The 23,702-nt window shown below is 38.5% G+C and overlaps 1 protein-coding gene across 10 annotated transcripts; it reads right to left on the reverse strand.

Annotated features, from left to right (window-relative positions):
- Positions 1-3,184: 3,184 nt before the first annotated feature.
- On the reverse strand, positions 3,185-23,671 carry PEX1 (peroxisomal biogenesis factor 1). Of its 10 annotated transcripts, XM_085227431.1 has the most exons (25): positions 23,382-23,668; positions 21,458-21,601; positions 20,609-20,692; positions 20,257-20,371; positions 19,946-20,167; positions 19,401-19,861; positions 17,895-18,014; positions 16,768-16,891; positions 16,392-16,501; positions 15,810-15,910; positions 14,750-14,882; positions 13,890-13,986; positions 13,224-13,394; positions 12,580-12,734; positions 11,258-11,447; positions 10,900-11,069; positions 10,497-10,631; positions 9,925-9,989; positions 9,157-9,299; positions 8,970-9,073; positions 7,638-7,811; positions 6,584-6,814; positions 4,937-5,152; positions 4,559-4,689; positions 3,185-3,566 (listed from the first exon to the last, which is right to left on the reverse strand). In XM_085227431.1, exons 1-25 carry the CDS (start codon positions 23,508-23,510, stop codon positions 3,485-3,487), a joined length of 3,807 nt encoding a protein of 1,268 aa, XP_085083557.1. In that variant the 5' UTR covers positions 23,511-23,668; the 3' UTR covers positions 3,185-3,484. The 10 variants fall into 10 exon arrangements, with proteins under 10 accessions (XP_085083557.1, XP_085083553.1, XP_085083554.1 ...); XM_085227427.1 differs by having other exon boundaries at positions 19,401-20,167; XM_085227428.1 differs by having other exon boundaries at positions 10,900-11,066; positions 19,401-20,167; positions 23,382-23,666.
- Positions 23,672-23,702: the final 31 nt, after the last annotated feature.

Genomic DNA, 23,702 nt, shown 5'->3' on the forward strand with positions numbered 1-23,702 from the left:
ATCAGAAGGTATTTTATCCCAGACCTCTGGTGCACCACCTAGAGAACACTGCTAACTGTTAATCCATGCATTTTCACTTCAGGATGCCTATAGCAGATTGCCACTCTTTGACCAACTCCAGGAATAGGAAAACTAAAGCATAAGTATTTGTTCCCCGGGGCAAGGTTTGTACAATTCCAATCTCACTGTGTCTGTGCTCATGCAAAGGCAGAAGTAACGTGATACATGGCTTGCTAAAAACCTGAAGCAGAACTATTGTATTACTAGCGTCTCAAAATGTTGCACCTGGTGCAGAACAGGGAGTTAGTTAATTAAAGATATTGTGTATTACAACAGTGCTGAAGCTGAGGACGTTGTCTCCCTTGTGCCCAATGCAAAACATGTCACATAACCCACGCTCACCTCTCAAGCCAAAGCCATGCTAACAGATGCCTCACGTTAAGAGCGGTGTAAAAACACAGCAGCCTCTACAAACCCCACAGCGAGCTGCTCTGAGGTGTGTGGGTGAAGTGCTGCCAGCTGAGGTGCCTGAGTGGCAGCTATTACCGCACTGCTCCCAGTGATGTGTCACGGAGTGAATTCCTACGTGCCAAATGGTACAGACAAAGCACTGTCAGGACTCCTGACTCCACGGCGCAGAGCTAATGCTCCAAATACCAGTGTAATCCATGGAGGACATTTCCTTCTTATTCTGGTCTCTGTCAAGTTCCTGCATTATTTACGATCCTATGATCACTATCTTGCCTACCTGGAAAGGCTCACACCCTGCTGTTCAAACACCACAGGAGCACAGAAGGTATTAAATGACTAACAGCCAGATCCATACGTAATCGTACAGCATTGATTTCTTTTTCCCCAATTTTTATAGTAACTGGGAGTTACAAAATAAATTAGGCAAGTAAAATGATAGCTTAGAATGACTGTGAAAAAGATGAACTACGTACGGTTTCATATGATATGAACACACACGTAATCACACAGCTGTTGAGAAAGACAACCTGGGAAAACAATAAATTCATGTAATGCAAAAGTTTTGGTTTGCAATTATATTTTAAAACATTTGCATTTGGGCTGGAAGAACATACTTTGCTTCCCTGATGCCAAAACAGGAGAAGGGAGAAACTCCCCGTACAACATCAAGTGTAGATTATTCCACACAAAAGCTTTGGTCAAACTGAAATTCAGAATCCGTTTTAAACCTAAAACATACATGCAAGATTTGCACCTCTCCTATGAGGAAAGGTTGAGGGAACTGGGCTCGTTTAGCCTGGAGAAAAGAAGGCTGCAGGGAGACCTCAATGTGGCCTTCCAGTACTTGAAGGGAGCATATAAACAGGAGGGAGAACAGCTGTTTATGAGGGTGGATAGTGATAGGACAAGGGGGAATGGTTTTAACTGAGGCAGGGGAGGTTTAGGTCAGATATTAGGAGGAAGCTTTTCACACAGAGAGTGATGACATGCTGGAACAGGTTGCCCAAGGAGGCTGTGGATTCCCCATTCCTGGAGGCATTCAAGGCCAGGCTGGATGTGGCTCTGGGCAGCCTGGTCTGGTGGTTGGTGACCCTGCACATAGCAGGGGGTTGAAACTGGATGATCACTGTGCTCCTTTTCAACTCAGGCCATTCTACGATTCATTATGCAGGCTGTTAACTGCCAGACTTAAACTGTTGAGAATTCTAGCTGGTGATGTTTATTATGAAACATTATCTAAGCCTTTTGATTCCATTTCAGATGGTCTAGAAAATTCTTATTTTTTTTAACTTGGAAATAGAAAAACAAAAGTTTGTTCCCTTAAAGTTTGAAAGTTACACAGTAAATACCTTGTGGATTTTTTTTTAATTGTACAGCAGAAACAAAAAACAATTAGGATTTGTGGCAGAAGAGCATAACAATAAACAACCCTGACACACTGGATGGTATTTAATGCCCTGACTTGTGGCAAAGCAAGCCTGTCAGTTTTGATCATGAGGAATTACAAAATTCTCTCCGTATTCAGACACCTGAGCCTTTCTGTAAAGTTAATTGCACTGACTAAGCCAGCCTTTAGCAGAATCAACTCACTCACATCACCTTTTTCCAGTAACTTGCTTTCGCCGTTCTGCTGTCACAACCACCACCTGTCAGCACACGCTGAATCTATCTGCCCCAGGCTTTTTGTCAGATGTCACCAGCAGACTCAATCTGGAACTCTGGATCACTTCAAAACAGGTACATTCTTTCCAAGGCAGCAGTTGAAGAATTTAGCAGCTACACATTTGTAAGAGGAAATTTCCAAATATGAATCAGTTTTGGAGTCAAAGCTGCCTAAGCACTTTTTTAAGAAACATTCTGGGACAGTAGCAGGAATGGAATTCCTGTTTGCAAAGTGAAAGTGTCAGTTGCACGTTAGAAACAAGATAAGTGCTCGTATCTATATTTATCTCTTGTCTCTTCAGAAGTCCCTCGACTACAAGGAAAAGCTGGCTGGCTGCTGGGGAAAGGTCAGCATCAGCTGGCAATGTCAATAAAAGCCAGGCGTATCACCTGATCACAGGAGGGGTAATGCTGCCAGTGCCCCACAGGTATGAGAAGGCACATGATAGTAATTACAGCTAGAAAAATCAATGCTTTCTAATTATCTCAGAGGTAAACAGTAGGGAAGGATGATCAGCAAAAGTGAGCAAAAGCCCACAGTATTGGCACCCTTATGAAAGGGTGGTAAGGACTCACAGCAAACATCTCCAGTACTTTTTCTTTCCAGGCCTTTTCCTTTCCCCTGCTGTAAGACTTTATCTAGCTATCAGCTGAGGAAGACAACTCTTTAGCAAACTCACTGTAAGAAAGTAGACGTGACTGTAACCCCGTGTAAAGTAGGAAAACTTCCAAACGAGAGATTTTTCAAGTCTCCAAGAAGAAGATAGGGTTAGAAAGATATGATCGTTATGAAATGCAACTTGATGTTACTCTGAATAATTAATGGTGGCAAAAGACAAGATAAAAATTATGTTGTTTTGTCTTAATGTTCTTCTTTTTTGGCTACAGTTCTTCTGGAAGTATTACTTACTAGTATTGTTGGCCCATCAATAAACATACGAAGTAGCACTCTTCTCTGAGCCCTCCAAAAGCCATTAGAAAAAAGCTGTACAGAATGTCAGTGCATCATTTCTTGCCTTACACAGTACAGTTTACTCAGACAGGGAGATCATTATTAGGTTGTGGCAATGTATATTGATAAAATCAAAATTTAATTTTTTGTGGTAAACAACTGGACATAACATAACAGAATTTCTCTCAAAAATTTAATATTAATTTCCAGGAAGATAATTTTCTTCAAAATAAAATGTGAAATAATTTTACAGCATGTGAACTAGAAAGACATTTTTCTTCAACCGCTGCATTAATAAACCCATATGAATATAAATAATCTCATGTAATCACTTAAATATTAAGCTCTCATTTATCATTTTCATTTACAATTCAGTAATTATAAGCACATTAAAAGTTACTATGCTAGAGTCATTTTTTGTCCTGGTCTGAATGCTGACCCAACTTGTCCTCTCCTCTTGGGATTCTGAAAATTATTGTACCTGGAAACAGTAAAAGACAGCAGCATATTAGTCTGAAATCCCTTTGTCTGCATATGCCCCCAAAATACACAGTAATGCAGCACAGAACTATCAATGTTCAATTATATTTTGACTGAAATGAAGAGCACCTGTTTTCTCAGACCTGCAGGCCTGGAGGAGTTTTCATCCACTACTCTGACTCAGGCAAAGCAGAGCACAAAGCTCTGTTTTTTTTTTTAATTACTATTACTCTAAAATAATATATATATACTTTAATTATTACTATTTAGAGGGGAATGAAGAAAAGTGGACAGGGAATTCCTAGAAATTAGCTCTTATTCTCCTTTCCTTCTCTCTGATCCCTGCTGTTAAGATCTGCTTATCCATGTAGCACCTCAGGTAGACCACACCTTAATTCTCAAGTCCAAAAAACATCATGGATTGTTTTGATGCCACTTTTCAGCTTTTTCACTCCAGTCATTTTCAAGTTTAATGGACATGTTCTCATTTTCAGTATGTCTTCTCTTTTGCAAATTATTTTTCTTTGGGAACATATGTAATGAGGACTCAAAGCATCATACCTCTTCCCAAATACAGTAGCTAACAGAGGTCATTAGTGAAAGTCATAACCCAGCAATTTGAAAGCATGGTAGACTGCTACTCAGTGGGAACAGGCAGGACCTGGCTTTACGTTTTAGAGAATCAGAATCCTCTCTGTACTGGTATAGCTTTTAACATAATAAAAGGGGTTTTGGGTCTGGGATTAGAATTTCTAGGTCCCACATTAATAAAAACAATAAAAGACACCCACACTGGTAAAATAATTTCCTCTTTCTACTGTGTAGCTTGGTATTGGTGAAAAAAAAAACTGCTGTCAGAAACCACTCAATTTCCATGCCATTCAGCACATAGAGTATCATTAAATAACTGTTGTGGTTCTGATAAATAAGAAATATGGAAAGACCAAATCTCCACTTGAGCTCACAATTAATAATAAAAAATATAATGCTTACAGTTCAGTAAAATTCTTCCAGTCATCTTGGCTAATGGATGGTCTTATACCCTCAAGAGCAGTCATCAAATGGGACTGGGTAATAATTAAAGTGTTCTTGGCAAGCACAGACTGATTAAGGGTGCTATCCTCCTGGAAAACAGAGCCACGAATAAACAATGAAAATTACTACAGAAAAAGGACCCACTGCCATGAGTATCAGTAACTGTGGACCCTCCCCATTACACACTATTACAATCACTGCTTCCCCCTGCATTAGTAACACATGCCTGTCTTATCTTCCTCAAACTAGGTATCACTTATCTTTGTTATTTTTAATATTATTGAATGAATTATTTATTAGAATATAACGAAAGGAAGTGCTAAGACTAAATATTACACAAAACTGCCATACTCCATTCTTGCTTTTGTAATTGGCTTTGATAGCATTGATTTCTGTCCTCAGGTGCTCTATTTGCTGCTCCTGGTTATTTTCCAGTGAGTCTTCTTGGGAGACTGTTCTAAGCATGGAAGGTTGTGACGATGCTGTGTCTCTCTGAGAGATGCTGGTAAAATCGTGAGTTATAGAGTTTGGTCCAGACAAACACAAAGAGCTCTAAATCGATCACAAAGAGAAATACATTAACTTATTATGGATCCAAAAGAGCAACTCAAACATTAAGATTCAGCTAACTTTCCTACCAACTTCATTCAGTACAACCTTGCTCCCACCAGAAAAAAGAGTACTTTCTCTCAAAAATATATCATGCAACCATTTGTATAGACATAGAAGAAAGCACAAGTTTGAAAACGAAGTGTTCCCCCTTCAGAAAAAAATCTGAACATTTTTGCAATAGCCTATGTAAAAAAAGAATAAATGTCTAGTAAATACAAAGCTCTTTTTATGTACAAAAATCAGTGGTTCTGAAATCTGAGGTAGTTCATGCAGTTAGCTTTGGAATGACATTCCATTTTCTATCACCTTCAAATTCTCTGTGCACTGGATAAAACAAGCAACTTCAAAGTTCCAAAGTTTTGAAAGATGAAAGTCCTTGTAGCCTCACTGAAGAAATTCCACAGTTAAAGGAAAAACTAAGTCTCTCAAGGTACATTACTGGAACACTGTCATGTATAATACAAGATAAAACACAAGAGCACCTTACGAGACTTAGCAGTCAGAAATTCTCCAGTGTGAAGAGAAGCTATTTTTGGCCATAGGAACCAATGCAAGACAGTTTTGAAAACAAGATTCTAACAGCTTTGATAACTACCTGTAAATACAATTCTGCAACAGATCCTCAGAACGAATGGATCACATGCAAAGTCTGAAGTCCTCTCTCCACTGTAAGGAGCTCAGACACAGCATGTTCTGCTATATTTATCCAGCAGCCAAGGGAGACTGGTCAGCACTGTGACACAGGTGCTGGCTAGCCAAGAGGACATCCCTACCTCTAAGACTGCCAGAGAACATACTGATTTCTGTGCAATGAGATGCTGCAACAACAGAAATTCTATTTCTAAGAACAACAATGGAAGCTAATATTTTTTTTTCCGCTGTTTTTTTTTTCCCCCCTGTGGCCAGATTATTCCATTAATTATTAGTCTACAAGAAATTGAAAAATAGTTTTTTGATTCTTATAACTTAATCCTTGAGGGCTGGATGGGGACTGTTTAATGATAACACCTTTTTTTTTCAGTTAAAAAACAAGCAAACAAAGACCACTGTTTCAGTAATAAACTTTGGAAGGTAACAAGGCACTAGACCAGGTAGTAAGACCTGGTATGAATACAGTTGGCCTGATAATAAAGCATTAAGCAGTATTTTGGGATTTTGATTTAAAAGTTCTTCAAAGTTATAGAGAAATTCATATTGTGTTCTGCCATGGAATCTCCCACGCTGGTTCCCACACTGGACCCACAAGGCATAGGGTGAAGACAGTTTGAAGGACAAAGCAGACATAACTGTATTTATTATATCTTGTGGGTTTTTTCCTGCTTCACAATTGATAATTTTTAGAGAATTTAAAATATCGAGAGTGTGATTTACCAGTTCTGAAGGACTTCCATTTCCTAGCTCTGATTCATAAGAGCTTCCAAAATAAAGACGATACATGTTGGACCGTGGATCTTCAGGAAGTAACTCAGACATGTCCAAAGAAATAAGAGATTGCTCAGGTGCTGCTTCTCCATCTATTGCTGAGTCATCTGAACCACTGCTATGGTTTAGAAAAACCATGGAAGACAGACTGAAGTCACTATCAGAACTAGAACCAAAATCCTGTGACAAAGAACAGAGCAGAACGTTTACAGGTGTTAACTCACAGCTAATTGCTGTCTGTAATGCATTAATATATTTCAGGTATAGTCCAAACTAAAGTATTGATTTGCACTTGCTTCTAGCAATTCTTCTCTTGGAATACGAGCTCCCCTTGCTTTCATGCCACTAAAGCCATGTTTCCTTTGATCTCCAAGTAGTGGAAGCCATGCCTGCCCCTTTCCAGACAGAGCAAGACAAGCATTAAAAATATGATGGCAGGCAGCTGAACAGAAGTTAGAAGAGAAAAGGAGCCTGTCATTTACAAGGGATAAAAGCTTACAGTGGGATCCTGTACCTTATATTAAATATGGGTGTTATCTGAAGGGGTCTTCCAGAGTCCACCTATCACCATCCTCTTTCCACACCTCCCCTAACCTCAGATCACATTAAATCTGTCAGAGTTCCCCATAAGACCCACCAGTTCCTTGCTTCCTCCATCACTGGAATTGTGTCACTTCAGAACGGAATTTGCTAGATACTCTTTGAAAGCTTTGAGTGATCCCTCCTGTTGGTCTATCAGTCATTTCTCACAACAACAATAAAGAGATTAGGCTAAAATAAGTCTTTTTTATATTCAATGCTTCTCACAAAAATTAAAGAAAAAATCTTGTCTTTAAGAAGTATTTAAACTAATTTGTTACATTATTCTCACGTGATATCATACACATTAAGATTTTAATTCTTATTAAACAATTTTGCTAAAAACACAATGGATAGAATTAACCCTTCAAACATACCAGCATAGAAATATAAAGAGACAATCTTTTATATCTGTATAATTTACCTGTGTTAAACCTGAGCTTAAATTATGTATTGCCTCTAACTGAGCATTGTATAATAAAGCTTTTAGGTCAGCCCCTGTGAAGTGCTCTGTTTTTGCAGCCAAATACTCAAGGTCCACATCATTTGCCAAGGACAGAGAATGACTGAGAGCTTTTAAGATTTCACAGCGTGAACTCTGTAAAGAAAGAAAGAAAAAAAAACCACAACAAAATAACTGTCAGTAAAGCAAGCTGTTATCTTCCTTCTCCTCTCCTAGAGAGTGCTTTGTCTCTGTCACAAGCAAATTCCTGTTTGAGGGAGGAATTATCTTCTTTAAAGATACTACCCTAATAATAGTACATCTTGGATACACTGAATAAAAATCAAACTTTAAAACAGACATGATTTCTGTTACCTTTTCCTGACGAGGTTAAGAGAAGCTGTACCAAACACAGTATAGAATACAGAAATATATTCCTCTAAATACCCATCCAATATCTGAGATTTTTATATGTGCCATATAAACAAAATATGAAGCTGAACACTGCTAGTCATATTTCCTTTTGCACAGAGAAATATGATGGAAGTAGTAAGTACTTCCATTTACTTGAAGGATCATATTCTAAACCAGAATTTAAAAAGGAAGAAGTCAGAATATATTTGCATTTTTGGCATGCAGGAACATCACTGTGTACATTTAAAAATGACATGATGTGGCATTTGTTAAATTTTCCAATTAATCTGAAAATGAACAGCACAACTATAATATAAAATGGGGAACCAAAGACATGCCTTGTACAGCCTTAAAGGCCCAATCCAAAATGAACTAAAAAAAATTCCCTTCCTAGATAGTGACACACCTGACTTAAAAGAACTTGTACACTCAAAATTAGATGTGGGCAAAGGGTGGAATCAACAAGAATTCAGAATAAAACTGCTCTGAAAATTTCAGATAATCAAGGGTTGGGAATGCCTCCGGGTTCACCACCACAAGCAAACAGCAGAACAGGATTGTTAATTTATTGGAAGATGCAAAAGATTATAAACATGACCCTGCAACTAATTTCTGCAGAACAGTTTACTGCTACAGAATATTTATTATTATTATTATTATTATTTTAAATCGGTTGCAATCACTGGAATACTATTTGATTCTTAAGACTGTGATAAACATTCTTGTTTTGCCGCAATTTTATACCAATGTATTGGCACGAGTGAATTTTTATGTACAACTGGAGCTGTGCAATAGACCCCAGTCTGGCCAGATTTTAAATATAAAGAAATGGAGGTTAATTGAAGCCCAGTAGTTTCCCAGTTTTCCTGGTTTGTCACGTAAAACATTTTGTTTTCTCACCAGATCTGGAGGAGGACAGTACAGGCACTTATCCAGTCGACCTGGTCTTAACAAAGCAGGATCAATCAAATCTGGGCGACTAGTAGCAGCTAGCACATAAACACCTTTGGAAAACATGGAGAAAATATCATTAACACCTGCTAAACATCTGTGCAAGGAGGGAAGGGGCACACAGATGAATTTTTACCTTGTAAACCTTCCACACCATCCAACTGAGTCAACAGTTGATTAACCACTCGGTCTGTAACTCCAGTGTTGTCATGACCTCGGCGAGGAGCAATGGAATCAAACTCATCGAAGAAAACAATGCAAGGTTTGGCTGCCTGAGCTCTTAAAAACAAACAACATTCAGTTAAATATAAATAGAGGATAAAAAAACTCGTCTCCTGTAAAAGTTAAAGGCTCTGAGGAATTTGTTTTCTATGGAATCACTGCTCATTTTTATGATGTATCTTCTCCTCAGTTTTCCCTTTCTAAAGTATTCAGTTGTGTTAATACACATGAGAGCTTTAAAATTCAACCACTTCAGATGTGGTCCTGGATTATATAAATACAGTTTAAAGACTGTCTACACTGCAACCTACATGAGAAGCAAAGGCTACGAAGAATACATTTACATTAGTAAGCATTGAAGCTCAAATTAGGGCATATTTGTAAAAACAAAATATTGGCACCAAGGATTTCAATACCAAGTCTAGTTTGACTCTATATACTGTGTTCATTGCTAAGCACTCTAAAGTGGAGAGAAATATGAAAATCACCTTCAGAAGTGCTCCCTGATCTTAACTGTTCTTAGAAAAGTTCCTAAAAGATGATGTTCATATCTTGGCAACTTATTGACCCCTTTTTTGGCACAAATGATTTGATAACTGTATCTCTCTGAGAACAAAATCATTTCACAGAGCTTCAACCAATAGAATCTACTGATAACATCAGAAATCCTTACAAAGCCAACCTGTTAAAGATATCTCGAACTGCTTGTTCACTTGCTCCAATATATTTGCTGAGCAGCTCTGGTCCCTAAAAGAGGGAAAAGAACATCTGTGTTACACATTTTTGGCTTTAATTTGTCATTTAACACCAGCATTGATCTTACATACTGGAGTGAGGTAAGTTGTAACCAAGAGAATGTCAGGATTCCAACTATATTCCAGTGTAGCACAATATGTATTATTGTATCACAGGTAACAATTTACACTGCGTTTTGAAAATACATTTAAAATGTATTGCCCAATTTCTGGTCCCACGGAACCAAAATTCAGGATTTGTTTTTATTAATAAGATGGGCAACTAAGACAATCCAACTGAAGATTATTCAGCTTAATGAAAAATTATTAAAAAAAGAAACAAACTCAGTAATAAAACTGTGAAGTTCCAGAAACTCAGATGCTTGGATATCCACAGACACTCTCTATTTTTGATGAGTTTTTAACTTTGATATTTTGCTTTTACAAGCACCTACTCACAGCTATTATACAGAGCTATTTAATTCAGTTAATCAAATGAATCAATCAATTTTCTTCTTACTTTGACACTGATGAAATTCATTCCGCTCTCTCGAGCAACTACTCCTGCTAACAGTGTTTTTCCTGTTCCAGGTGCTCCATAGAGCAAGACTCCTGATCTCTGTCGTATAGGCAGGTTCGCAAATAATTCTGGATACTGGAAAACAACACCAAATAAGACGTGTTATGAAACAGGCAATTATTCCTCAGTGTACTGAATAATCACTACTGTTTGATTTCTGAAGGGTACGGTGAAAGAGTTCTCTGGTAGCTGAAAATACTTGAAGACTTGAAGATAGAAAAGCAGCTTAAAAAACCATATTTGTCTTCCTTCTGTCAAATATTGTGCTGCCTCTTAAAAATCATAACTGTTCTACTAACCAGATGTACAAAGTTCACGTAACTGATTTAAAACTACTGCATACCTTTGCAGGTAACATGATGGTATCCATGAGTATTTGCTTCACATCTTTTAAGCCACCTATTCTATCCCAGCCAATGTCCTTAGGTTTATGAAGGCTGACATTTCTCAGAGCTAATGGAGTAAAATCTTTTAAAGCTTTCTGAAAATCCACAGTCGACAGATTCAATTCTGCTTTAAAGGAAAAAACAAACAAACAACAAAAAAAACCATATAACCTAGAGTAACAAATTCCTCACAATATGTAACAGTTAAAGACATTTTAAATGTGAAACAAAATTTGGCTTTTCATTTGTGTACTCTAAAAAGTTCTGGATAACAGAAGTTAGAATATGAAATAGAGATTTTCATAGTGAACATACCGCCATGCTGAAATGCATTCTGGTTAGAAATACAGGCATGAATGGCACGATCAACCAGCATAGTAAAATCTCGAGCAACAAAACCTTCTGTTTCTTTTGCAACATACTGGAGATTGAGATCGGAGAACTTCTTTACATCACAGTTCAGTTTGTTTTTTATCACAGAACAGAGCACTTCACATCTTTGCTTCTGAAAAATAGAATTGGGCAGGAGGCGTATGTTCAGTTTTCAGTTGACGTGGCTTTCAGAAAATCAGAAAGCAAGTATGTATTAGTTATCTCAAACATCACTATCATAGAATCTTCAAATGACAAAATCTGAGTAGGCACAAAAATGAACTAAAGTCAGCTCTTCAGCTGAACCTCAAGAAATTCACCAGTTTTACAAATACAAAGGTTTGCACTGCCAGTCATCTTAAATCTAACAATAACAACAAAACAAACTCCCACCCTCAACTTTCTACTGTTTCACACCAATGCTTCTGTTTCATAAGAAAAATGAACATATTTCCCTTTGTGCTGAACATATTGGATGCGAAATAGATAGTGTTAGATAAAAATACAACAGATAATTTGATATCTTTTGAAAACCTGACTTTTCCACTGGTGCCTCATCCTTATTCATTTATTAGTATTAAAAAACCCACAACAAAACGCCAGCACCCAAGCAAGTAGGAACTACTTGTGTTAAACACCAATCAGTTGCCATACCCACGTCACATCACAAGGGTCTACTGCCTCCTGCAATTCAGTAATACTGTTCATTCTTCCCTCTTTCCTTTTTACTGTTCCAAAAGGGACTATATTCAAATAAAATATCATTAATATAGAAAAATAATGCCAAACCTGTTCATAAAATTTAGTTGTAATAACATTTTAACATGTAATTACCATTAATAATATGTTAGCACATACTTATTCCTCTGAGAGGCAGAAAAAAAAAACCAACAATAACACACTAAAGCTTAGTCTCATTTATCTAACTGTAGTGACCTTACATGTTCTTTCAAAGTTGCTTCTCTAGAAGTCCCTTATAGGTAACAAGGGAACATCTCACCTATCTTGGACAGAGTAACTTGTTTTAGGTTGAATTGAACCATCCTCTGAATACATCTTTTTTTCTCTCCACTGAGGATAATGAGACCAACTGGGAATTTTCCCTGGCTTACTTTTTAGCCTTATAATGTCACACAGGAGTTCTGGAGTATCTAAGTATCATTAAATACTTTCTAAGATATCCAGGTTTCTCCTCATCCCCAGAGTAATCTACAATTTCTGTAGCTGCAGGGAAGGTAACCAAATTAATAAATGCCTGTATTTACCTGATCTGGTGACTGGATATGTTTGAAACACTGAAATATATGAGTTCCTTGAGCTGAAACCAGGCAAGGATGTAGAGCATGTTCAGACTGACTTGTAGCAATTAATGCAATCAAACTCCCCAAGGAAATAACTTCTTTTATCAGATCTTTCAAAACTAAACAGAAAAGACATTGCTGAAGGAATTGCAAAATAACAAGAAGATTCTATATTTGATTATATACATTATATACAGTGCAGATAAAAAGCATTAAAAATATATTTAAAAATATTTTCTTTATTCCTATGTGTAAAGGCTCTTTTTTAACAACAAAATAACAAAACCAAGCCAAATTAAAACAATGAAAATCCCCCAAACATCCCAACCAAACAATACAATTATTTTTTCTGGGACAGTACATTCCATTATTAAATGCCATCAAAAGTGCTGTTTAAAAGTTAAATTTTTGCAAAGTAACTGATGATGTCCACAACAGGATATTAAACATTATTTTTCTGTGTTATGAACTCCACTCTAAAAACATACCACACTGTTCAGAGGCAATAATGATAGGGACAGAATGTCCAGCTAGGACAGTATGACTGAGGTGCCAGAAATCCTGGGCTGCATTACACTTTTATCCAGATACAGATAGTAGAGCATTACCGTAAGCAAGTCTACTGCTCTGAACTGTTTCAGGGCTGTTCTCATGCTCTGGTGTAGGAGGTACTCCAACAATGTGATCAAGATCGTCCATTAAAATAATGGATGGTTGTCTCCATGATGCCTCTAAAAAAGCTTCTTCCACATTTTTCCTTATGTTTCCTAGTCTTTTCCCTATAAGATAAATGCATTTTAATGACAAAACATAAGAGGAAAAAAAAAGATCAGATTTGCATATCTTGCTCAGGTAATATTCCAATACTTGGATTCAGCTACCTTACATATGCTCCTATAAATCCAGATACCTATTTTAAAGCAGAAACAACATGAGGCTACGTGTTCTATCAAAAACCTACTTTCACTAACACAGGCATTCTCTAACACTTAATTTTTAATGTTTGTTCCAGCCACCACAGCTGAAGAAACACAGTTGATCCTACCACCTTCTCCTCATTTGTAACATCTTAAAATAAACGTGGCAAGAGTGGTTTGAATGCAGTGGTGGTGTGAGGGACAGAAGCTGGCAGACATGAAAAAAGCTTCCTTGCAAAAGGAAATTTAACAATAGAACAGAAAAATTAGATTACATGCGGTAACCTCATAATTACGGTTCTTTGTCATACAGCAATTGTTTGAGAAAGAAACAGGAAGAAACAGGTATTATCCTACCTCTTAAAGCTTTGCAGTCAATTACTTCTACGTGAGCATCCAATCTATCAAATGCTTCTTTGCAGATGGCCTTTGCTAATGTTGATTTTCCACTTCCCTGTAAAATTAAAAGTGAGCTAATGCAAAAGTTACAGCACTATTTGCTCCTGTTTCTGTGGAATTTTTATCAAAACACACATCAGCTGAGCTGGGAAGGCGGTGAGCACTTTGGTTTTACTCCTCAGAAGCATACACTTATTCCACCTCTGCATCACTTGGTAGAGACTGAAGACATGGGCTGAAAAAAGCCTAAATCAAATTTGAAGTGGGTACATCCACTATAGATGGTGCTGTGATTCCACTTTTTCAGTGTTGTTTTTATTACGATGGAATGTGGTGTTAAATGCCACCACAAGAGACAAAAGGAAAAATCAGAGCATCTGCTATACTGACATTTTATGTTAGTTAGAAAATAAGAGGAAATACTGTATTCTTACTTTCAAATATTTCAGAGACAAGAAGCAGTTATTATATAAACACAGAGTAGATTAATGACCTATGGAAATAAACTGAAATTGTATTGCTATCAATATTTAAATTTATATACGTACATAGATGGATACATGTGTGTGTATACATAAAACACACAGACATACCTGTGTGTGCATACACACATACACACACTGAATGTGAATATATAACATAATATAACATACATAACGTTTTACTGTGTCAACTCTGTTCAGCCAACTGCTTGCTTTTCAGTTTGTTCTTTAGTTCCTCGAATTTGCATGGTAACAAAGAGAACTAATGAAAACAGTTCTGTAACTATGGAAAACCATTGAGGAGAGTTTGCAAGTGCAAAGCAGTAGAACACGTACCTTTCCTCCTGTGAGAAGCACCCCTCCACTTCGCAGTCCCACAGCGATGCCAGCCAGCTTTTGAGATAAAGGACGACCCAAAAGACTGTGGCTTATGTGTTCATAACAAGACGCTCCTAATCTGTCCACTCCACTGTGTGTGAACAGCAAATAAAACATTAAATGCCCAGGGTAGCACCAGCACACATGATATAAATAGTAATAATTGTAGTATAGTGAGGTTTCGATGTTGATTATGCAAAATAATTCATATTTTCATAACTCAATCTGAAAAGACAGCACCTTTATTCCGTAGAGGTAACACAGGGGCACAGAAAATACAGATCATCCCTGCTGTTGAACAATTAATCACTCAATGTATATCACCCTAGCAGGAAGCGGGCCTCAGACAACAGAGCTAACTTCAGCTTTTGGGGTTTCACCTTGTCGAAGGTCCAAGTAACAACCTCCTAAGGGATGTAACAAATTGGTAAAACATGGTGCACATCTGGGTCAGATAACTCAGCCTTTCAGGAATAAAGCAGCACGTAGTTTATTTGCAGACATCTTTATTCTTCACCTGTCTTAAATCTTTGTGTCTTTTGACACAACAGTGCTCCTTTTAGGTTCACCAACAGCAAGGCTATCTGTTTTGTGTTTTGTATTGTACTGTGAAAAACAAAATGAATAAATACAACTTGTTTTTTTACATTCCTACTCTATTATGCTAACCCCTGGTCAGCTCTAATTCCTTCTTCTCAGCTGCACACATTTCAAAATGCCAGTAGCATAGTAAATAGCATGCTACCACAAGTCTCTCAAGTTCCCCTCTTTCCCAACTCTACTTCAAGATTACTATACAGCACCACTGTTTGCCCTTATACAAATGACAGCAGCAGCATTATGATAGGAAGGGCTGAGCCTGACGCAAGCCAAAATATCAAATGATGCAGAATCATGCTGTAAGATCTGCATCAATTAAAAAAAAAAAAAAAAAAAAAAAAAGATGATCACTTTCACTAATATTCTTTTCCATTAATTCCCATTCCCTCATGCACTTTCTACCATGAAGATGTCTCACCCTAAGTGGTTTAGTCTTTTGTAAGGAAGGTTTCTGTCTGTATCACGCATAGGCAGTTGGCTGTCAGCATCCGCTTTTTGAGTTAGAGGCTGTAAAAGAACCTACAACAAAGGAAAACGTTAGTACTTAACATTAAATACAGCTACAGGAGAAGAGTATAGAAGTAACTATCCTTTTTTGGAATCTCTATAAATAAAATTTGCAAGTATGCCTTGCTGAAGCTTAATTTGCCTGGAAGAAAGATGTATTGGTAAAATGACGTGAATAAAATATTTCCAAAATATAATCTAGTGTTTACAATGATGTAAACTGTGACTAGGATAAGTGCTGTTTTATGTCAGACTATGCAGCCCATCATATCTCATATCTTTCCCCACCATTAACTGTTTCTTTTACTGTATCCTCCTTGTTGTACTGGCATGCCTGGAATTTTACCAATGCCTCAGGCTGTAAAATAACACAAAGAACGCAGGTACAACTTAATGAACAAGCCAACAACTATTTAAAATGCTACATATAATTTACTTGTAGCCAAATATAACAATTTAAATTACTCGATACCTGATACTATGGGATATTTACTTGTATATTAGTCTTTTGCAGCAAACTGGGACTCAGTATAAAAGTATTCTCAGACTTGTCTTCTTCAGTGTGCATGTGATCCACTACACTAAGGACAAACTCCTCCATTCCTGTAAAAACAGAAGGTACAACCACTACGATTCCTAACAATTTCAACTGTTATTCTTCACAAGATGAAATAGTAATATATTCAGAAATACTAAATACACTCCAAAATGAAATAATTAAAGAAGTTAATCATTATTAAAATATAGTTCATGTTTACAGTTGCAGTGTAAAGAGATGTTATATTAAATGGTGTACAGAGAGATTACAAAGGGTATATTGCCTAAATAAAATTCCTAATGGACAGTTAAGATTGCTACATGGTCCTTACCTTCTTTAATATGCAGATGTATGCAGTTTGTGCTTGTCATAATCCACGGAAGATCCTCAGTAGCAGAATCCTTCAGCAAAGCACTGAAAGCATGTTTAACATCATCTTCACGTGTATCTTTATGCTACATAGGAAAACAGAGACAAAAAGGGACATGAAACAAGGTGTTACTATGTTCTCCTTCCATGCATAGAGCATTTGATTCTCTTATAGTAGCAGAGAGCTGGAAGAAGATGAACAGTCTTATTTATTTGGAAAATAACACTACCCCAACAATTCTGTCATTTCTGTCACCTGCTCTGTAGAAAGCACCTGCTGCTTTGCTACTTTGCCTTTGCTATGGCAACAATTGACTTTTCCACCACCTTTAACAACACTGATGTAAGGCACAAAGAAGTTTTTATTCTTTTGTTTATCTGTACTGCAAGATCCAAAAGCACTATTCAGCTCCTGGGTTTGAAACAGTACCAGGTTACCAATCTGTCACTAAGTCTGACTAGGCACTATATCCACCTTTCCTGTACATCCTGCTTCCTAATTAATTCCTAACCTAATTAAAAAGAACATGCATCTTCTCCTTATTAGTATGTGTCCCTTAATGCCAGTATCTTTCTTCATAAGCAAGACACTTTCACAATTTGAAAACAAAGGAAGACTCGATGATTTAAGAGGTGCTACACAGTATTTGATCAATGGATTGAGGAAGCTAGGAGTAAAAGTTTGGAGGTTCTACCTCCTTCACCCAGTGTGACCTCCATCATGTCCTTAAATAGAAAAAATTTACAGGTAAGATGCAGAACTGTTTGAAGTACTTACCAAATGCAAGACAAAGTTCAACAACTTAAGTATCAGCGACCAAAATACAGAATAATATTACTAGACAAGCTTTGTTAGATCATTCCTTCTTCTTGATTTCAATGACTTACAACGGAAAAGTAAAAAACAAATTTCTTTGGAAAGCAGTCATACATGATAGAGATCTTCCAAGTTATCATGTAACACAAACAAATTCAACATTTAGAAAAAAAAACAATGCAACAAAAAAAACAACACAGACAACTTTGACCAGAGCAACATTACTTTTTCCCAACCTATGAACAAATACGTGACCAAGAATATAAACTCACTAAATTCTGTTTGGGTTGCAGTCTAAGAGAGATAGGAATTTTAGGAATAGATTCAAGTGACTTAATTCGGACTGTTGAATGCATTTCAATTCGTAGCTTTTTTCTCAGGTCATCTGGAATCTGAAATATTTAAAATAAAAGCAAAGAAAAAGGAAACATTAGAAAATAAAACCACTATAACATTTCACATTGAGTACAATAACAGTTTCTTCAACACCAGTAGAACCTCAGATTTGATCATTGATGGTTTATTCATTGCAATTTACAACAGATTTAAGAAACCATAAAACTGATGCTGGCATTCAAATCCTGTTCTCACACTTCTGAGTGTCTTTCATCCTACTTGTGAAAACACTTGCTACAGTTGACTATTAACTTTAAATAATAATAATTAAAAAAAAAAAAGACAAGAAGATTGAAAAAAGGATTCCTCTTAATTCTTAGAATGTTGCAAGAATGCAACATTTGTTGACTGCAATTTATTTTACATGGGCAGGTTATGTATAAACAGGCTGTTATAAAGAGCAAAGTTGCACATATTTTCGGTACAGACAGAAATCCAGTTTTCCTGAGCTGTACCAGTCAGTTTGCCCCTTAAAAAGGAAACTATTTTTCAAATATTCTGTATCGTTTTAAATGTTTTCAGTTTGGAAATATGTCTCAGAAATATTTATGAAGTCTGAAAGACTTAATGGTTGCTGACATTTGGAAAACTGCTCGTCTCAAAAGATTTTGTGGTAAACATTACTGCAGGCTTTTGCTCTCACTCTTGATAAAAGAGTAAGCAAATGGTGAGAAGTGTAACATGTCCAAATAGTCAAACAGTGATTTGGAGTGCATTTGATCTATTTCTCTTGATCCTGCCTGTGTTTCCAGGAAAGAAAGAACATAAGCAGGCTGTATAGTTTTGTCAGAAAAAGCTGAAATGTCAGTGTCTGCACACTGGGACTGTGTCACCCTACAGAAAATAATATATAACAGACCAAGAGATTTTAAAAGGTATAAAAACTAATTATTTGATAGTATTGCAAGATTTTAATGAAAACTTCAACAGTATATAAAAGCACCTGTAAACATCAGGTAACAATAGGATACATTACTTTCTAGCATGATGACACCTAGAATCCAGAGCATATTTTATAGCAATAGCTGATGAAGAAACATTTCATTAAGCATTACTGAATGCACATAAACAGATACGTTCATGTTCTCGTGTTTGGCTGCCCAGAAATTTTGAAGAAAATATGCACCTCCAGCAACACTGAAGGGTTTTCCCTATTTGGTACCAAAATGGTAGGGGTGCAGAAACTCAGCGTACGCTGCATGACGATAATCAGTGAGAAGGCTTAGCAAGGCAGAGTTCTAGCAATTATTATTTGATTGACTTTACTCAAGAACCTTCTGCAAAGCCTACCCCCAAACTGCACATCAACTAGCCAGTTCCAGTTATCCAATAGCAAATGTTAACCAATAAAAAGCCCCAAAAGATAGTGTGCTCAAACTGACCCAAACTCTTCCAACATGAAGGGCTTCCCCACCGTTGCCATACTCTATCACACTCTTTAGGTCTTCAAATCCATTCCAAACGATCTGAACAACAGATCCCTCACTGGACGCTTGAATGCTATTGGAATTATTTTTGTCTTGCGTACTAGTCAAATGTTTTTGCTTTTCAGATGGCAGATTTTGCTTTGCTTCTTGATGACGCTGTCTGGGGGAAAGCACCTCGTTTATTTTCCCATAAGATACTACAGCATTTGGATCCAAATCAGTAAATTCTAAATTCCATGGAAAAATATGAACGGCATTGTATTTCAGAAATGCATGAAGGGCTGATGCATTCTGTACGCTGGGAGGCTGGGACTGACATACTCTAAAAATGGAATCCATGTGAATTAAGTTCAGCAGCTTGTCTTTGAAGGTGCTCATTTCATCTTTATCACACAAAGTCTTTTGTTTCTGTTCAGCTGTACGAGAGAAAATGCTCCCTATGAAATTCCACATATTTGGGAGAACATTTGAGCCAAACGTCACATTTGCATCAGCCTTACTCTGTTCAGGGATTCCTGGATTTAAGTGAGGTTGACTGGCAAAAGGCTCCTTTACAGTTTCGTCTTGCTCCATGTTATTTTTCACAAAACTCTTGAGTAGGATGTCACTTTCTGTAGAAGGCATGTCTATGATGTTTTCCTCAAGCTCACGCGCTTTCGGGCATATCAGAAGCTCTGTGCATGGTTCTAATCTCCCATAGGGGGCTGCTGGCATAAGTGTACCTGAGTATGAACAAATCAGATGAATGAATGCATCCACACTTGCAAAACGGCTTACTCGAGGCACCACCAAAGCATCCACTGTTGCTTACCAATTTTGATGTAAATGTGAGTGTGGTGTTCAACCCATACAGGAAAGATGGCCTTTGGGAATACGATTCGGATCTGGTCCAGAAGATGCTTTTCAAGCGAGGGAGCGTGCAGTTCCTGGGAAGATATGGTATCATTTAAGCTACGTACTTGTACACCTTTAAAACATGCTTGAACATAGAAGTTCTACATACTTTTCCTAACACATCATTTGAAATATAAAATACAATGAAAACCCACAACATTTAGTATTTGTTTAGGAGCAGAAAAGAATAGGGGATTGTGACAACAACTTGTATCTATATTCTGTCATTTACATAAAAATGACATGAAGAGTGGAAAAGGTTTTATTACCAGTATTTCCCAATCATCTGCTGAGAGTGGTTCCACTTCTACTTGCTGACAGGAGGAGACGTGCAAACAGGGTTCCAGGAATATCTGACAGAAGTAACATTATTTCAAAATAATTTAACTCCTTAAACACATAAAAACTCCACCTAGAAACTTCATCTAGAAAACCAGCATCTTCATTACACGTCTTCACTGCCTTGAACATAGTTCCTTTTAACCACACAAGGTAATTCATAAGCAGAAGATGGAAGTTCAGTGTGATAGGGATGGATTACATTGCACAAGCCTGGGGACTTCAACAATATGTGAATGGAAGTGAACGAACACAGCATCCAGAGCTTTAGCAGCTGATAACAAACACTAGTTTTCATCGTATATTATCATACAACACCTCTCTGGTTCTGCAAAGAGATATATCATTTCTAGGGAGAATATGCTAGGAATGGAAATAAGCTAAAATAAGACACTGCTTTGAGCAAAAAATTATGCTGAATAAAATTGACCACACCAGAGAACGTGACTACATAGATACACCACACAGTAACAAGGCGTAGAGTAAAACAAGAAAAGTATAGTCTTTACACTCACACTAATTTTAAACCCCACAATCTGGATGTTGAGATATTAACATCCCATGACACAAAGCTTTGTCTGCCTCTAGGAAATTTCCCCAACTTTTCTCCAGTGAAAGAATCATTTACAAGTTAAACACACTGCCCAAGAGTAAGAGGCAAATTGAACTGCATGTTTAGAGACAGAGGATGTAGGAATATACAGTGAAAAGGAAAATAAGGGAAGAAAATTTAAACCCAAAATGAAGAAAAAAAGAAAAAAGGAAATGGCATTTCAAACCTGTTCTCCATCTGCAATGCCAAGTTTCTCTGCTAAATGCCTGTTCATCTCTGCAATATTTTCACTCCGGTGACCTCGATGCCTTATTTCCATCCAGCTCAAGTATATGGGCTCATCACCACAGGATACTTTCACAGCTTGGCCCTATGAGTTTCAGATAAATAAAATGAATTATTATCAAAGCAGGCAAGAAAGAGCACTAACCTGTAACTGCACAGAGAGCTGGAAGGGATTTAAAAGAGTTTTCTGGATTTTACATGCCTGTTAATACTCTGTAACAATAACTTGCAACACTTATGATACATTAGTAAAGGGTGATGCCATTAGTGAGGACAGAAAATTTTTGATGCTGGCAGATCAGTTAACTTCTTGTTAATTGAGACTTCCTATAGAATTCTTCATGTTGCCTATTTGCACAAATCTTGTGGATGATACATCTTTTATACAGATTTTCACTTTTATAGGCTGTTAAGTAAGGAAACCTTTCTGTACTTCCCTTCTTCTGTATTATACTGCATATCTGAAGAAACGTATAGCTCCTGCTTCCTAGGTATGGAACACACATGGCCAAATGACTAAATTTCTCGTGCACTCTAACATTCTCACAGATCCCAGGAGAGCTGTCACAAGCCGGGCAATATTTAGAATAAGTAACCAGTCATATTAGCTCATATCAAAATGATTGTATCCATCTCTTTCAGTACCGCTCAGCTATTTGCATTCCAAACTTAAGAATCTGAATCCATTCATCCCATTTTCTCAACGAGACTGTTCTATGCTGCATCACTCAATCCTCACTTCCTAAGGTTTTTGCAAAAATGACTTAACTTGATGAAAACCAAGTGATGAAGACAACATATGCTGTGAATATGCCACTGATAGCTTTTTAAGATAGCAATGTTTCTATGCAGGTCATTTTCTGTACAGAATACACACAATTCACTTCCTAATAATTTCAAATATTACTCAATACTTTGGTAAGATTTGAAACACGCCTGGTTTCAAGACTGCTTTACCAGAGTACGTACGTAACACACCTGTGCTCACAAGGATAAAGCTTTTCTTTTCTTCCACGTGTCTCACTCCTCACACAACTCCAAGTTCCCAGGGCTGTCTTAACACCCACTTACTCCATGCATTCTGTAACCAGATTCAGCTGTAGATTGCACTTTGTTCAGGATCATCAATTAATATAAGGGGAAGAACTATCAGTAAGGGCGACAGAGCACTGCAACAGACAGGTTGTGGAGTCTCCTTCTACGGAGATGTTCAGACCCATCTGGCTGCCTACCTGCATGACCTACTGTAGGGTACCTGCAGGGCAGGGGGTTGGACTCGCTGATCTCTTGAGGTCCCTTCTCCTGCGATTCCGTGATTTAACCCCTTTAGAACATTGTGATTCAGTAGACCGCATTCAGTGTTACTTCTATCAGGGCATCAAAGCCCAACCGTTTGCATTTCGCCGACTACACGAAATAAGGAGCCTGCCACAACACGTACGTTTACGCCGGATTTCCTGCAGCAAACGTAACGCCGCGCTCAGGGCCGAATTGCGGCCGGCTGCGCGCACTACCGAGCAGAACGCGTGACAGAAGCCCGGCGCTCGGCACGGCTCCGCCCGCCCGCGCTTCGACCCGCGCGCCCGCCAGGGCCGGGCCCTGAGGCGCTGCCCGACGGGACCGCCCGCGCCGCGCCACGCCGTACGGGCTGCGCGTCGTCACGGCCGCAGAGCTGCCGGAGAGGGGGCGAGGGTCCCGGCAGCGGAGGACGCGCGCCGTCACCATAGCGACAGCACAGGCGACGGGGGACGGCTGACGTCGGGCGAGAGAGGAGGGCTCCGAGCGTCGCCATAGCGACGGGATGCGGTGGGGGGGCGCCGCTCTCCCACAATGCTCTCCGAACGGGGCGTCCCCCGGCCCGGTACCTGCTGCAGGCGGAGGTGCGAGGCCAGCACGGCGGGCAGGTGCAGGAAGCAGTCTCGGGTCCCGCTCAGCACGACCGTCGCCGCGGCGACTCCGGCGCCCCCTCCGCCGGGGTTGCCGCTGCCCCACATGCCGGCGGCCGGCTGGGCCGGGCCCCGCCGCCCTGCGCGCCCGCCCCGCCCCGGCGCCGAGCTGCCCGCTCGGGGCGGCCGGGCCTTCCCGAGATTCCTTCTCCTCCCCCCTGCCGCCCCCGGGACAATGGTACGACCCGCTGCCGACCAATGCGGTCGCGGCATGTACGCGTTCCCGTCCTCTGATTGGCC

The sequence above is a fragment of the Meleagris gallopavo genome, chromosome 6, assembly GCF_905368555.1.
Source record: "Meleagris gallopavo chromosome 6, MGAL_WU_HG_1.1, whole genome shotgun sequence".
Lineage (NCBI taxonomy): Eukaryota > Metazoa > Chordata > Aves > Galliformes > Phasianidae > Meleagris > Meleagris gallopavo.